Here is a 17,338-nt window from a genome sequence, read left to right as displayed (position 1 = left end):
GTAGATGATGAAACTAATGTGATTTGGGGGTTCCATCACCTAAGTTCATAATTAGGTGACGGGGAGGAGTTTGGTTTGGCCAAAGTCAGAAAGCCATCTCAGCTCATCACCTAAGAAGAACTGCATGGTGGTGAACTGAAAAAAGCAGTAACCATGAAACCATTCAGGAGTCCTGGCCATCCATCCTGCTCCAGGTCTGGCCATCCAGACCTGAAGGATGAGAGGGGAAGCAGGGAGGATTCTGATTCTTCATCCTTGGGACAGAAGATGAACACCCATCAGTTTCCAGAATCCAGTTAGTATGGAGCAGCCCTCTCCTGCAGAGGACTCCCACAGCCTACAGCCACGTCCTTCACATTAGGCTACAGTCAGTGACAGGTGACAGGGAGTCATAGTGGTGAGGTAAATAAAACAAACAGAAAATGTCTTCACCCACTGAAACATGGAAGTTAAAATCCAGGCATAGCCAGGTAGCTTCAAATATCTGGGGTCCAGGTTTTGCCTTTTTTGTTTTGCAATAGTACATGGCTTATTTTCCTTTTTGAATGGGTATGTGTGTGTGTATGTGTATGGAGACCCAAGGTTGATGATGAGAATCAACTTTGATATTGTTTCCAACTTATTCTTTGAGGAGGGGGGCCTCTCAACTAAATCCAAGGCTTCCAGACATGGACAGTCTTGTTGGCAAGCTTGCTGTGGGGATATTCTGTCTAAGCCTTCTAAGACTGACTTATTCAGGGTGACCCCACAGCATTTATGTGGGTTCTGGGGATCTGAACTCTGGTGCTTGCATAGTAAGGACGTTAACCAGAGAGACATTTCCCCTGCCCCATGGCTTCCATTTCTGATGCCACCTGGAATAAAATGTCCCCAGAAGGCATTGCATCCATATTTCAGTAATGAGAAGGAAGAAGTGAGGCAGAAAGTTCCTGCTTTTCCACCTCAGCAATTCTCATCTTACCTGAATTTATTAAAGGCAGGCATGCGCTCAGTTGAAAATCTGATTTTGGCCACCAAGAGAACAATATGCTCTTGGTCAACAACATTTTATCCACACCTACGTCTCTGCCCTAGGTGCTCCTCTGGGCAGTGGTGGCAAGTTGAGTGTTGGAGAGGTCATGGTTCCCTTTTAGGAGGAAACGCGGAGCCTTACACAAGGCCTCACTGACATTTATCCTTCATCACATGTGAAGTACAGAGAAATGTGTTCTCTTGCAGCCACAGTGGCTGCTTAGTAGTCAAGGAGGCCATTGTGCTTTAAAGGGGCCCAGCAATTCAGGCTGCAGGGAGATCAACTGGATTCTAACTGCCCTATTCAAGCCATCAATGTCCCTTCGCCACACAAATCTTTCTTACTCACAGCCATACCCCAAATGCTACCAATCATGGATTGGAGAATCAGGCTCATGATTACAGTTTTGCAATAGTACCATTTTTGAGAAGAATGAAAATGAGGTTGGTGGTGGCATGGTGTCTTTGGTTTGCTCGTGGATGTTCTCTTTGACTCGTAAAATCGGGTAATATTTGTCCTAACGTATTGCTTGTTCTTTGTGTTGCAGGCTCCTGTGGCTGTCTTGTCATGGTATTGTTTGCCTCAGAAGTGAAAATCCACCACCTCTCAGAAAAAATTGCAAATTTTAAAGAAGGAACATATGCCTACAAAACACAAACTGAAAACTATACCACCTCATTCTGGGTCGTTTTCATTTGCTTTTTTGTTCATTTTTTGAATGGACTCCTGATAAGACTTGCTGGATTTCAGTTCCCTTTCACAAAATCAAAAGATACAGAGACCACTAATGTGGCTGCAGATTTAATGTACTGAAAAGCAAATATCTCCATAATTTCTCTATAAGGAAATGGATTGGCTTTGGCCACATTTAGATATGGTTTATATCATTTGTGCATTTAGACTTCTTAAGCACCAAGGCCCTTCTTATGTATGTTTACAGCCTACACAGTAAGGATTCTGGCTGGACTATGGAGATAATGGATGCAGACGGATGGTTTTGGAACGTTGTTTTGCATAGTTAGTCTAAGGCAGTTGGATTGGATGGATGGATGGTTACTCCACATCCTCAGTGAACTATAAGATGCATATTCTACCAAGGAGAACTCAACAGTCATGTAGACTATATTTTGATAAAACAGACATAATATATTTTGAAAAAAAACAAATAAAGCGACAGTGCGCTTTAGAACTTGAAAGGCTCAAGGCTTCTTTGTAAGTTTGCTTAAAGTGTGATGTTGTTACTACGTCTGATGGTCAAAACCAGAAAATCTATAAGCAAGCAAAGCAGCCAAAAGCCAGCAAGCAAGCAAGAAAGAAAACAAGAAAGAAAGAAAACAGAAAAAGATAGGAAGGGAAGAAAGGAAGGAAGGAAGGAAGGAAGGAAGGAAGGAAGGAAGGAAGGAAGGAAGGAGATCAAAGGTTTCTTTCCTTCTGCATCTGAGTCCTGACGATTTAACAGGTTTTGCGGTGGACAGCATTGCTGCAGTGACACTGGCATGTGGAAAAGGATCCTTACTATATAACTAGGTGAAAGCAACCCACCGGGGATTGTTTCCAGCTTAGTGTCTTTAATACTAATAAACTCCAAATTATGAGAAGTGTATAAATCCAGAATTGAGGTGGTATTGCACTGAATCATGAAAGTCATGAAGGATGATCCAAGGCAATTCTTTCCTTTGAATTATCCACCAAATTAATATGTTGATGATCAAAGGCCCCAAGTGAACCTAAAATTGACGCTTCTCAATTCTCAATGTGCTACCCTCAAGAAAGCTCCCAGGACGAGCAAAGAAGAGAGAGATCATGTTGCCCTAGCCACAAACACTACAACAATTTGGAAATGCTCAGTAGAACAAACCTGGAAACTAGGAAGATGGCTCAGTTGATAAAGTGCTGCCTCAAAAGATGAGAACACAAGTTCAGATCCCCAGTATCCTTGCAAAAAGCCCAGCGGCACATGACTGTAAGCCCAGCACTACGAAGGCAGAGACAGGCAGATGATAGAGCTCACTGGCTAACCAGTCAAGCCTAATCAGTGGGCTCCAAGGTCAGGGAGAGACCCTGACTCAAAAAATAAGGTGGTTGTGATTGGGAAAGACACCCAAGTCGACCTCAGGCCTCCATGACCACTCCCATGTTGTCTCTCTCTCTCTTCCTCTCAATCTCTTCCTCTCTCACACACACACACATTTTTATCTTGAAACAATTTAAAAAGAAGGAGTGACTGTCGGCCTGAACTAACTAGCACTGTTAAAACGCGGACATCAAAGCACACTGAGTTTTCAGGACAGAGTCCTTTCGCCTTCATCAATTCGTGATACGTCAAAGTGTCTAGAAGCTCATCAGCTAGTCTGTCCAGGAGCAGACCTGCTTTGGTGGTGGGCTAGTAGTGCTGAGGCCTGGAAGTCATTCCCTAAAATCCTCAAGGACAGAAAGCTGTGTTGTGAGGGAAAGGTAGAAGACCCATGGGCCTGAGGATGGAGTGAATTTTCTGACTCTCCAGGCCTCTCCATCTGCCTCTCTACTAAGAGGCCTGGAAAACTTTCAGGTCTTTCTTTTTTTCCCCCTGTAGAAAAGACATGTTTGGTTGCTCTCTGTTCTATGTAAAGGAAGGCTTGGGACAGGCACTGAAAATCCAATGAGAACTTCAGAGACAGACTAACAATAATCCCTCTTTACAGACAGGAGCTAGAAAGAGGCTTCTTAAAGGCTCCAGAATGTCCATGAAAATCCTTTCTCTCTCTCTCTCTCTCTCTCTCTCTCTCTCTCTCTCACACACACACACACACACATTCACATACACACACACCAGTCAGCCTGAAAGCTCACAGCTCACACTCTGTGTTTGCCCGTCTTTCACCAGATGAATGGTGTCTGGGATTGCCCTGAGTGACATTTTCCCGTCTGCTCCTTCACAGGGATCACAGGCCCTAATACTGACATTCATTTTGCTGTGGCAGGCCTCTCTTGCACGTAGTGGCTTGCATTCTCATGAGGACTCAGGGCCCCCTGCTGGCTCTGGGATGACAAGCGCTCTGCCAAGGTTAGAACCCACTTCACTGTTATCAGATACCTAAATATCCAGGCTGTAATCCTGCCTGGAGAGAGTTGTAGGCAGTGACTAGGAAAGCATCCGGGGATGGTCTCTAGAGGAGAAGGAAGGTCCAAATCTGAGTAGATTATCAGAATTAGTTCTTCCAAATAATGGCTTTTACTGCTGCAGTTTGTCTTAATGGATGAGAACACTGTAGTTTAATAACTGAAAATGTAACACCAGGGTTTAGAATTTTAAGGGTGCATCTTGTATAGAAAGGACTGACTTTATTTTTAATTCCACTTTGAGCTCTTGATCTCTTCATTACTTACCATTGCATCATTATTGCCTCACTTTCTTCAGTTAAGATGAGTCAAGATCATAGGCTTGAGCTACCATGCCTATTTTTTCCTATATTCTTTTATTTAATTTTTTTTACTGCTGACTTATATTTTTATGAACCCCACCTTTGTAAGTTGCTTTACTTTCATTTTTTTTTAAGAAAAGGTGTTTTAACCTTTAACAAATTCAAGCCTTGCCACTATAGAACACCTACACAGAACTAAAGTAAAATACACATAAAATGTAACTCAAATCATCAACTCCAAGCCAGTTCAGAATCCCAGGGTCTGTATGAGGCACTTGGTAACTATGGCCAGTCTCAGGCCTTCCTATTCCAGAGAACTAATTGCTTCTAACAATGGCTGGCACTCTAACAACTGCTAGCATCCCCAAACTGGGTTCCTTTCCTACCACCTGACCCTTCCATTTTCCTTAACTTCCATCTCACTCCACCTCTAACAAGGCCTTGGAATTTTGAAGGACACAGACCACTTTGAGATTACTTTTCAACAGGACAGTGCTACAGCTGTGTATAACTCTCAGGGGAACATGTTGATGCTGGTTCTAATGAATGAATCAAACATCTCCTAAGATATCAGTGACATGTAGGACAGGAGAGTGAAGGCCTCCCTCCTGCTCTTGCATCAGTTCCAAAGTCACGGAGACTACATTTTCTCTTAAATACAGATCTTTTTCTTGGGAACTAAATTAAAAATGAACCAGCTTGATAAAGTGGGATGGGAAGTAGCTTTCTGCCCAGATTCTTCCTCTCACACTGACTGTCACCTGACTTCTCCTCAACTTCCTTTGCTTATCTGACACTCGTCTACAGGATACATAGGGTATTAGTCAAGGTTCTCTAGGGTAACGGAACCTATAGAATGAATATCTCTCTCAATCATACATATGGGGATTCACTGGACTGACTTACAGGCTATGGTTCAGCTATCCAACTACAGCTGCCTATGTTTGGAAGATCCAAGAATCCAGTAATTTTTCAGTTCATGAGGCTGGATGTCTCAGCTAGTCTTCAGCAGACTCTGAAATCCTGAAGAAGTAGGCTCTAATGCCAGTGAAGGAATACTTACTAGAGAGGCAAGAACAAGCAGGAAACGAGCAAAGGCTTCTTTCTTCCATGTCCTTATATAGTCTCTTAGCTGAAGGCACGGATCAGATTAGAGATGGATTTTCCCACCTCAAAGATTCATTTTAGAAGTGAATCTTCCCACTCCAAATTAAGTAAAACTCCCTCACAGGTGTGGCCTTCCTTTTGGGAGTTTTTGTTAATTCCAGATGGAGTCAAGTTGACAATCAAGAATATTCATTACAAGTACAGTATTTGTCAGCTTGGTACACAATCATATTTCCTTATGTCATGATTAATTTACAAATAAAAAATAACCACGTCATAATTACACCTACACATGATACAACTATTCCATGTACAACTACAAATGCATTATATATTTAAACATATTGTAACTACACCTAACATAACTACCACTCATACAACAGCAAATGCATTATAAATTTAGAGTAGGTGGGACATTCTTTTAATATCTCCAACTTAAATGTGATGACCATTAATATTCTCTTAACTGATGTTACATCACATGATGAAGAAATTGAAAAAAAGAAAACAAATGCATTCTGTACAAATGCATTCTCAACAAAATACGACAGAAACACTCATGCAGAAATGCCCTCAATTTCGTAACTGGTCACATGTCCTTAGGTGGAATTTACAACTACCTTCCTGCACTACACATCCTGTATTTTTTTTTCTCTCAGCAAGCACCTCAAAAGGTCTTTTCAACAGGACAGTGCTACAGCTGTGTATAACTCTCTTTTCTTTTGAGGACTGACTCATATGTTCATTCCTAATAAGTCTGTGCCCATTGTGATCCTGCCTGGATTAGGCTATTGTAGTTTCCCACTGACTTTAGGACATGGTGACCCCAAGAGATGCCCTAAAAGATTTCCTGCACTTGGACATAATCTTACCTCCATTGTGGAGAAGCAATCCAGTTCCTTCATTTGGATCAATCACTCCTCCTAACACCATTTTTTTTCTTAGGCTTTTGGCTTAACAACAACATGAACCCAAAGTGGCCAGGGAGAAGTCTGAGCTTCCGGTTCAATGGAACATCTGTTGTGCCTCCTGGCAGAAGTGTTCCTCTCTCTGGAACCAAAACTTCTAGGCCAGCAGCATGTAAGGCCATGGGAACAGAGTTCAAAACTTTTCTTAATGGGTCACTAGAAGTTATAATGAGTGAACTATTCCCTTTTCTATTCCTTGATTCCTGAGCCCATAAATCCTGGCTATAGAAGAAAATATACCATATACTGGACACTAATTTAAAATATAAGAACATGTCCCAGCCCTCCAAGCTACCACCACCTAATTGTGGTGGTGGTAAACTGAGTTCTATTGTGCTGTGTTGGTGTGTTCAAAAGGTATTTATCGTTTAATTGGGCCAGTTTATTCAGGATGGTGGGGAACATGGTAAGACGAGTAGATTCCATTATCATGGGCCCACTGTGCATAGCATCACTCTCCGCCACCATGGCCACTTTGTTCATGGGCCCATTGGGCAATTACAGGAATGGTTGGGAAAAGAGGAGGCTGACTGTTCACCGAATGCCACCTCAGCTGAAGTTACCTTCATTTCCATGGGACACAAAGATCTTCACAGCTTTCATTCACTAGAGAGATCTATCCACATACTTCTTCCTTGGATGTGGTGGTATGAATGAAAATACCCCCCATAGTTCCATAAGAAGTGGCACTGTTAGGAGATGAGATGTTGTTGGAGTAGGTGTGGCCTTGTAGAAGGAAGTATGTCACTGGAGATATGTTTGGTGTTTCAAGTATTCAAACTAGACCCACTGATACTCTTTTTTCCTGCTGCCTTCCAGTAAGGATGTAGAACTCTCAGGCACCTCTCCAGCACCATGTCTGCCTACATGCTACCATGCTTCTTGCCATGACAATAATGGACTAAACTCAACCCCAATTAAATGTTTTCTTTTATAAAGAGTGGCTGTGGTCATGGTGTCTCTTTATAGCAATAGAAACCCTAGTTCAAAGTTGGTACCAGGGACTGCAGCATTGCTGCGATAGGCCAGACCATGCTTTTGTTTGAAGGAATGTGGACTTTGGACTAGAAAAGCAGTTGAACACTTTAAGTGGGGCTTCCTGGGACATAGAAGTAGGATCATGGAAGGCAGTAGTACTGAAGGTGATTTGAACCATGGAGGCCCAGCTCAAGGGGTTTCAGAAGAGAATAATATCAGTATGTGGCCTAGAGTCGAATATTGTGATATTTTAGTGAAAAATGTGTCTGCTTTCTGCCTTTGTCCAAAAAAAAATCTGACTGAAACCAAATTGAAGAGTTATGGATTAACAGCTTTGGCAGAGATTTCCAGACAGCCTAGTATTGACTGTGTCGCTAGGTTATTAGTGAACATGCTTATGCAGATTTATAATGAAAAGGAGCAAGCTGAGCAAGGAAAAATAGAAAATGTACAGTTTTAAGAGAAAAGGAGAACCAGGGAGTGTAAAGGAACTGAGTTCTATGTTCAAGGAGTTAAACATATTAAATAAAAGTCTCAGATTTGACCACATGATTCTGACCTTAGAGTTAAGGATAAAATAAAGGAGTTATAGAAGCTGCCTCAGCAGCTAAGGAAAACCACTGAGGCCAGGCACATGGCAAGGATGTCCCGGTATTAAGACCCAGAGAGGACATTGTGTGAAGCTTTAAAGGTGATTGCCTTGGATATCTCAAGATGTTGGAGATGCCAAAGCCATAAGATAGCTACCAAAAAAAAAAGATGCTACTAGGGAGTAGAACTAGCCCAAGAGAGAAAAGTTTGTTGCAGTCAACAAAGCTGAATGAAGTTGGAGATCTGAAGAGCACTGTGACATCACACATGAAGATGCAGAGTTTGAAGTTTGCCCTGCTGTTTTTTTTGGTTCAATATTTCCTCATTATATTCCATTTCCTTTCCTTTTTTTTATTGAATTCATATACAGTTTATTTAAAAAGAAATTAATGGTGTTTAATATATCCAGTATATGAAACAACTTGTAAAAATACTTGAGTACAAAGAATGTTCATTCTTTTTTAACTTTTTAATATTAGTTACAGTTTATTAACTTTGTATCCCAGCTGTATCCTGCTTCCTCATTCCCTCCCAATCCCACCCTTCCTCCCTCATCTCCTCCCTGCCTCTTTCCAAGTCCACGGATAGGGAAAGACCTCCTCCCCTTTCATCTGACCCTGGTTTATCAGGCATCTTCAGGACTGGCTGCAAAGTCCTCCTCTGTGGCCTAGCAAGGCTGCTCCTCCCTCGGGGGGGGGGGGAGGGTGGAACGGGTGAGGTCAAAGAGCCTGCCATTCAGTTCATGTCAGAAATAGTCCCTGTTCCCCTTACTAGGGTACCCACTTGGATACTGAGCTACCATGTGCTACATCCGAGCAGAGGTTCTAGGTTATATCCATACATGGTCCTTGGTCAGAGAAACAGTCTCATAAAAGACACCTGTGCCCAGATATATTTGGTCCTTGTGGAGCTCCTGTCCGCTCCAGGTCATATTAACTCCCCCTTATTTCATATGATTCCCTGCACTCTGCCGAAGGTTTAATTATGAGTCTTAGTATCTGCTTTGATACACTGCTAAGTAGAGTCTTTCAGAGCCCTGTTCAACATCCTTAGCCAGCAGAGAGATGCAAATCAAAATGATCCTGATACTTAAAGAAATGTCCAACGTCCTTAGTCATAAGGGAAATGCAAATCAAAACGACTCTAAGATTTCACCTGACACCCATCAGAATGGCTAAGATCAAAAACTCAAGGGACAACACATGCTGGAGAGAATGTGGAGAAAGGGGGAACCCTACTCCATTGCTGGTGGGAATGTAAATTTGTACAGCCACTTTGGAAATTAATCTGGCACTTTCTCAGATAATTAGAAATAGTGCTTCCTCAAGATCCAGCTATACCACTCCTAGGCATATATCCAAAAGATGCTCAAGTACACAACAAGGACATTTGCTCAACCATGTTTGTAGCAGCTTTATTTGTAATAGCCAGAACCTGAAAACAACACAGATGTCCCTCAGTTGAGGAATGGATACAGAAATTATGGTACTTTTACACAAGGGAATACTACTCATCAATTAAAAACAAAGAAATCATGAAATTTGCAGGCAAATGGTGGGACCTAGAAAAGATCATTCTGAGTGAGGTATGATCTTTCACTCAGAAAGAAGATCTTTCTGAGTGAAGCAGAAAGACACACATGGTATATACTCACTTATATAGACCTGTAAGTAGGATAAACATACTAAATCTTTTTTTTTTCTGGCTCCACAGACATATGGATTCTTCTCTCTTTTAACCTTTTCTGGCCTTTATTTTTCTTTCTAAATTTTTTTTTTGTTTTTTTTTTTTATTTTTTTTATCAGTTACATTTTATTAACTTTGTATCCCAGCCGTGTCCCGATCCCTCATTCCCTCCCAGCCCCTCCCTCCCTCCCTCATCTCCACCGTGCCCCTTTCCAAGTCCATTGATAGGGGGGACCTCCTCCCCAATCATCTGATCCTGTTTTATCAGGTATCTTCAGGACTGGCTGCAAAGCCCTCCTCTGTGGCCTAACAGGACTGCTCCTCCCTTCAGGGGTGGGGAGACCAAAGAGCCAGTCATTGAGTTCCTGTTAGAAATAGTCCCTGTTCCCCTCACTTTGGGAAACCAATTGGTTACTGAGCTACCACAGGCTACATCTGAGTGGAGGTTCTAGGTTATATCCATACATGGTCCTTGGTTGAATGTCAGTCTCAGAAACATACTAAATCTATACACCTAAAGAAGATAAACAGGAAGAAAGATAGAGGACCTGGGGTAAGATGATCAGTCGTCACTTAGAAAGACAAATGTGATAGACATTGGACGTAGGAGCAAACAAGTAACATGACAGGAGCCATTTCCTTTGTTTTGAAATGGTAATATGTATTCTTTGCCATTGTATGTTGGAATTATGTGATCTGCTTTTTTCATTTATTTTTACAGGGAATTACAGTAAGAGATTACATGTGCCTCAGAAGAGACTTTGAATTTTGGACTTTCAAATGGTGCCGATACTGTGATACACTAGGAGGACATTTGAAGTTAGACTGAATGCATTTTGTATTATGATATGGCTACAACCCTATGAGCCAGGGAGTGGAATATGATGGTTTGAATAAAAATGGTTCCCATGGGCCTATGGGCAGTATCACTATTCGGAGATGTGACTTTGAGTAGGTGTGGCATTGATGGAGGAAGTATGTTACTGGAAGTGGGCTATAGGGTTTCAGAAGCTCAAGTCATTCCCAGTGGCTCTCTCTCTCTTCCTGCTGCCTTCAGATCTGGATGTGGAATTCTCAGCTCCCTCTCTTGAACCATGTCTGCCTATGTGCCTCCATGCTTTCCTCCATGACAATAACAGACTAAACCTCTGAACTGTATGCTATCCCCAATTAAAATGTTTTCCTTTATAAGAGTTGCTATGATCATGGTGTCTCTTGAGAGCAATAGAAACCCTAACTCAGACATCAGGTGTTCTCACCAATTTTGCAATCACGCTCTTTCTAAGTCAATAGCCATCCAGACAGTCCATTGACATGAGCCCGTGAATCAGTGAACAATCACACATCTGGCCACTTTCCTTCTAAATAAAGTTTATGACCATGTGCACTGCCCAAAGTTCTGCCCACTGTCAAAATTCCCTGTCACTAGTGTCTCTCACAGTTTGGCTCAGTGTCTGCAATACTGTAGTTGTCCACTTCTGGGTACCTGTATAATGTGAAGAACATCAGTAAACCAGGCTCTAGTCTTCTCTTCCTTAGTCAGAAGATCACAGGACACACTTCAGGAGACTATAGGTGCATGCTTGACAAGGAACATTATAATGGGAAAAGAGAGCATAGGCATTTGGGCAACTTCTTCATGTAACTTGCTTGTGTCTTCAGAACCTGCACAACCGGTTTGTGTATATAGCACTTCATTTGAAAGTAGATTGCTCCTGTAGATTGACCATGATTTAATGGGTCATATAACACCCATCTCATGATGGGAAGCTCAGGTCACTTGGTAACTTGGTAGCTAATTGTCAAATGTTCAGTTTCCACTAAGGCCCAATAGTAGAACAAGATCTGGCTTCCAAGGGGAAAATAGTTGTCTGCAGATGATAGTAGAACATTGATCCCAAATCCTACAGGTCTCTTCTGTGATTCACCTATAGGGGCCTGCTAAAGGCTCCAAACAATATCCCTTCCTGCCACTGACACCTCAAGGCTGCCAAGAACCATCAAGGCTGTCGGATTATATGGTCCAAGTGGTAGATCAGCCTGCACAACAGCCTGAACCTTCTCTTGTTTCAGGCCCTACACAAAACGAGCAGCTTTTGGAATCACTTAATATAGACTAGAATAACACACCCAAGCCAGGAATGTGTTGTCTTCAGAATCCAAATAGGCTTCTCTTTTCCTGGTACAATAACTTATCCTTCACCCTAGAAGAAATATCTCTGCATGCCTCACACCACTGGACTCCGAAGGAATAATTTCACTGAGGTAGAAGGTCCTTGAATTTTCACTGGATTTATTTCTCATTCTCTGATGTGAATATGTGTTACCGATGAGTCTAAAGTTATTGCTACTTCCTGCTCACTTGGTTCAGTCAGTGTAATGTTGTCCATACAGTGGAACAATGAGCTAGTCTGTGGAAGAGACAGACAGTCAAGATCCCTTCTAAGTTATGACACAAGGCTGGAGAGTTAATATATAGTTGAGATAAAACTATAAAACCTTTCAATTGCCTTGCCAACTGAAAGCAAATTGCTTACGGAAGTCCTTATGGGCAGATACTTAGAAAAAGGCATTGACTAGTTCAGTAGCTGCATGCCATGTACCAGAAGATGTGTTAATCTGCTCAAGCAAGGACACCATGGCAGCTGCATTTGGAGTCACTTCCTGATTGAGATTTTGATAGTCAACTGTCATTCTCTATGATCCATTTGTCTTCTGTACTGGTCAGATAGGCGAGTTAAAGGGAAATGTGTTGGCAACCACCATCCCTGAATCTTTCAAGTCCTTGGTGGTGACACTAATTTCTACAAGGATGTTATGTTTTTGATTCACTATTTTTTCTTTGGTAGAGGCAACTCTAAAGGCTTCCATTTAGCCTTTCAAAACCTACATACTCCTCACTCCACAGGTGAGGGAACCAATGTGAGAATTCTGCCAAATTGTAAGTGTATCTATCCCACTTCTACATTCTGGAACTGGGAAAATCACAGGTTGAGTTCCAGAATCTACTGGACCTACTGCAAGTCAGATTTTCGGCAAAACGCCATCAACCCCTTGACTTCTGTTATAAGCCCCTACTTTAACTGGAGGGCCACAGTATTTCTTGGGCTCTCCCACAATCATCACTAGTTCAGAACTAGTAGCAAATATACTCTGGAAAGTCTGATTGTTTTCTTTCCACCAGTGTACAGATAAGATACCCTTGTAAAAGGCTATCAGAAAAAGAATGGAGAAAAGTGAACAGGTACTTTATCAAGTCTTTCCTCAGGGGAACATGGCCACACTTTCGTTCAAGGGGTTCTGTGTTGTGGACATCTTGGCTTATGATATGCAAACATATTTTTGCTATAATTCCAAGTTGGAGATTTTAGTTTGTCCACACTTGTTAAGTATCTCCTGCAGAGCATGGTCTTTACCATTTGGAATTAGTTGAAGTCTGAGGAGTTTGAGGGGTATAAATATTATAGCCCAAAGGAAGACTGCATGACTGCTTGGAGGAGGACTGTTTGCTGCTGGTTCATTCTGCTTTATGTTTTCTCTTTGCTGATTTGCTGGTTACCTGGACGACTAATATTGGTATTGCTCCCAAAAGAATCCTACAACCCTACCCAGCAGGAAGTAGCAAAGAGAACTCCACCCTGTCTCTACTAACCTTCTCTCTCCTACCCAGTGTTGTGGGGTGAAAGGGAGGTAGAAGCATTTAAGAACCTTAAATAAAGTAGGTTTGTGAAAAAGTCTAAGCCTACAGTTCTGGGTCTGCAAACTGGCTCAGGTCTAGAAATAGGTTCATGGTCTGAAATTCTTTGCTGCCACAATCCAATAGAGCCTTTCTTTCATTACTTTGAGAATGAAAGTACTTTTTTTGAGAATGAAATTACTTTTCTGCTTATACAGATCATATAAGAACTTAGTAGGTATCTTATCTACTTTGTGAGTAGAACACCATCATTGATTAACTAGTGCCAAATGTCCACACAAGTCATCCCACCACAAAATTCACATTGCCTGTCCTGACCATTACTGGTCAAGACATTATGGACATTGTTTTGTCTGTGCTGCCCATTATGATAACTACAGTCACCTTGCTTTTGGTGGTTCAGTGCTGACACTTGCCTCATGCTACTTCAGGAACTGCCACCGTAGCCAGAATGGAATAGGAAGTTATATTTTCACACACAGGCACACGGACACAAAAGCAAAGGATTATGATGGAGGTGGAGATGCCTCAATGATATAAAAAGTAGAGGTGAGAGGAGGACCCTTCAGAAAGCCCATCTTCTCACCTTGATCATAATACAGAAAATTCCTTTATAAGGGCAAAATACATTTCATCATATAATTAGAATTAATTATGTAATAATTACTCTGGTAAATATATACATCTATAAACTCACATCTCCCTCCTCTCCTCAGTGTCAATGATTGCTGGAAGGGCCTCTTGTTTTTCCTATGTTCTTTTCATTTTGTGACTATGTATTTGTGTACACAAATGCAGCTGGAGTTGCAGGTGGTATAAGCTACTGATAATTACACTCTGGTCCTCTATAGTAAGAGCAAGTGCTCTTAATCTCTGAGCCAACTCTCCAGCTCCCTGATGGAGCCTTTTCTAATGGCTAACTCTGCTGCCAGACATGTAATGTAAGAAATCACAATTTACCTTTTACCTTGAGCATGTAGAAAGGGCATGGATTTGTAACTCCAAGCTGCTGCAGCAGCTGCTCTTCTCCTTCTCCATCATCTTCATCATCATCTCTTCCTCCTCCAACCCTCTTTTAATAATACAATTACTTAATAAGAGTCTTTTTATATATAATTTTTTATGTTCATTAGTATTTTGCCTCCAAGAATGTCTGTGTGAGGGTGTCAAAAGTCCTTGAACTGGAGACAGGTGTGAGCTGCCACGTGGGTGTTAAAAATTGAAGCCTGTACCTCTAGAGGAGCAGCCAGTGCTAATGAGCCATCTCTCCAGCCCTCTTAGTTAAGGTTGTTATAAGAAAGATTGTGTCTTCAAGTTGGAGAGGCTAAGGCAAGAAGACTCCAAGTTAAAGATCATATTGGGCTGCATGATACATAGCATCCATATCCTGTCTCAAGGAGGGAGGGAGAAAATGAAAAGGAGGAGAAAACAAAAGAAAGAAAAAAGAGAGAAAGAGAAAGAAATACTCCAATAGATGTAAGCAAAGGAATGTAATCTCTAACCCCAGGTTTGAGGTAATTTCTGCAGACCTCAGGCAGTATCATCATCATCATCATCATCATCATCATCATCATCATCAACATCATCTGACCCTGGAATTGAAATACTGCATTCCAACTTCCCCCCACAAAATATTTACCCAATCCCTGGAAATAATTAAAAGGGTTTTGTTTTGGATTGCTCATCTAAGGGATATTGAGGCCAAGTTTAGTTGCAGAGGCATGTAAGCATGGAAGCCCTTAAACAGGGAACTAGGCATGGGAATCTGAAATTCTCCAGAACGCACCCCAGAGGCGAACCTAAAGGAACAAGCAAGTGGACTATTCCCATGGGGAGAGTGGACTCAGTGACCCATCAAGGCATCCCAAAGGCAAGGTTTGGCTCAAGGAAATTGGTACAATCTGTTCAACAGCTCATCATCATCGGCCAGAGAACAAGGGTGCGGTTGCCCAGGATAAACAGTTTACCTAGTACCGGGATTTTAAGCAGCATATGAAACCATGCTGGAGAGGATCTCACCCAAGGGAAGGTCTTAACTGAAGGTCAGTGAGAAGGACCAAACATAGTTGTGATGACCATGGTTGGGGGTGCCTCTGCTTCCCAGTGAATCAGAGGAGTGCCAGTGGTCTCTTGAACAAAAGGAAGTATTTGTGCTGACCAGGAAGGGGAGCTCATCAATCAGCTGGTGTTGGGCGCAGAAATGTAGCAATTGGGTAGCCAGGAAATGGAACAGAAATAGGGTCCCAATGGCGTGATTTCAACCCACAAGTGGGAGCACATTTGAAACTTTTGGAACTGTGGTTTTGGTATTTGGGGGAGGGGAGTACCAAAACCTGGGAAAGGGGGAGGAATCCTTCCCTCTGAGATAGGCAATAGGTGGGAAACTGAGGCTGTTGATTGGCAGTACTTTCCTGGATTCCATTTGAACTGAGAGGTGGATTCAGGTGTATTTCCAGTAGCTTATACTGCTTTAAGTTTACCAAGAAAATAATTTTTAAACATGTTAGCATCACCATGGTCTGTACTCTAGTAAAATGCACATTGTAGAAAAAGGCAGTAGACACGTGCCTTTTTGTTAACAGCATAAACACTCTTTAAGGTGATCTCAGGGAAGGTAGAAGCCTTCCATGAAGTAGAAGAAGCAAAAGCTCACTTGATCTTGATTTTTAGTATTATTATATACTATCACAAAAAGGCTTCCTCTCTCTATTCAGAAGACTAGATGTATATAAATTTAAGACAATGAGAAACAACTTTTAAGTCTGTACTTAAAGGACAAACCAAAGAAAATTTAAAATCTTGAGCTTTGAACTATGATAGTAGATAATATAGTGGAAAGTTTTTTTTATCAGCGTTAGATTAATAAATTCTAATGATTAATGTCAAAGCTCCGAACACTCTTCACACCACAGTAGCATAGCAACAGGAAGAAATCTGAAGCCTTCACAACAGAGGTTGGCAATGTGACCGTGGAACCTGAGTGTGAGGTTAAAACAGACCTACAGTGTTACTGTGGGCTCAGCGCAGGTGATGGAAGTCAATGAATCTAGGAGCCGTCTTCCACCAGGCCAAGAAGCTTGAAGTGTCTGTGGAGCTTGTGCTGGTTGAGCCTCCATGGCTGGCACAGAGGACAGGCCTTTATGGGAGCATTTGACTTCCAGAGCCTGGTCTGCCGGCAGTCAGGGCATGGCTTTTTTTTTTTAATTTTTATTTAACTTTTATTAATTACACTTTATTCATTTTGTATCCCCCCATAAGCCCCACCCTTCCCCCCACCTTTCTGCATGCATGCCCCTCCCCAAGTCCACTGATAGGGGAGGTCCTCCTCTCCTTTCTGATCTTAGTCTATCAGTTCTCATCAGAAGAGGACTCATATCCAGTATATATAAAGAACTAAAGAAGCTGAAAAGCAACAAACCAAGTAATCCACTTAAAAAATGGGGAACAGAGCTAAACAGAGAATTCTCTGTAGAGGAATATCAAATGGCAGAGAAGCACTTAAAGAAATGCTCAACCTCATTAGCCATTAGGGAAATGCAAATCAAAACAACCCTGAGGGCATGGCTTTTTGAGGCAACTGTGGGACCAGTGTTCTTCCTGGCTGCATTTGTAACAGGTCTCTGGTGGAGTTAACTTAGGCTGGACCCCTGTGGGACGGGGCATTTCAGACCTCCTGTTTCCTCTGCAAGAATGCTGGTAACCTCAGGGCAGCAACCAAGGTCTGGAGCATAGGCTTTTGCTGTAGCTGAGCCTGTTGAGAAGACTCAACCACCTTCTCTCTGGCCCCACAGACTTTAAAAATCATTTTTACCAACTCCTATAAGGGGGTTCAGGGACCATCATCAGCTCTGTAGTTAAGATGGCAGTGAGACTGTGTTTGTATCTGTAGAACTATAAA

General features: G+C 42.0%; 1 protein-coding gene across 2 annotated transcripts in view; it reads left to right on the top strand.

Annotated features, from left to right (window-relative positions):
• The window catches only part of Clrn1 (clarin 1), a 34,057-nt gene extending 32,232 nt beyond the window's left edge, over positions 1–1,825 (top strand). For both annotated transcript variants that reach the window (XM_060376935.1, XM_060376934.1), the window contains one exon: positions 1,560–1,825. In XM_060376935.1, the coding sequence (XP_060232918.1) occupies positions 1,560–1,825 (266 nt within the window). The remainder of the gene's footprint in view (positions 1–1,559) is intronic.
• The last annotated feature ends 15,513 nt before the right edge of the window (positions 1,826–17,338 follow it).

The sequence above is a fragment of the Meriones unguiculatus genome, chromosome 2 (assembly GCF_030254825.1).
Source record: "Meriones unguiculatus strain TT.TT164.6M chromosome 2, Bangor_MerUng_6.1, whole genome shotgun sequence".
NCBI classification, from domain to species: Eukaryota; Metazoa; Chordata; class Mammalia; order Rodentia; family Muridae; genus Meriones; species Meriones unguiculatus.
Note: the sequence above shows the minus strand (reverse complement) of the source record. Positions and strands in the feature narration are given on the sequence as shown.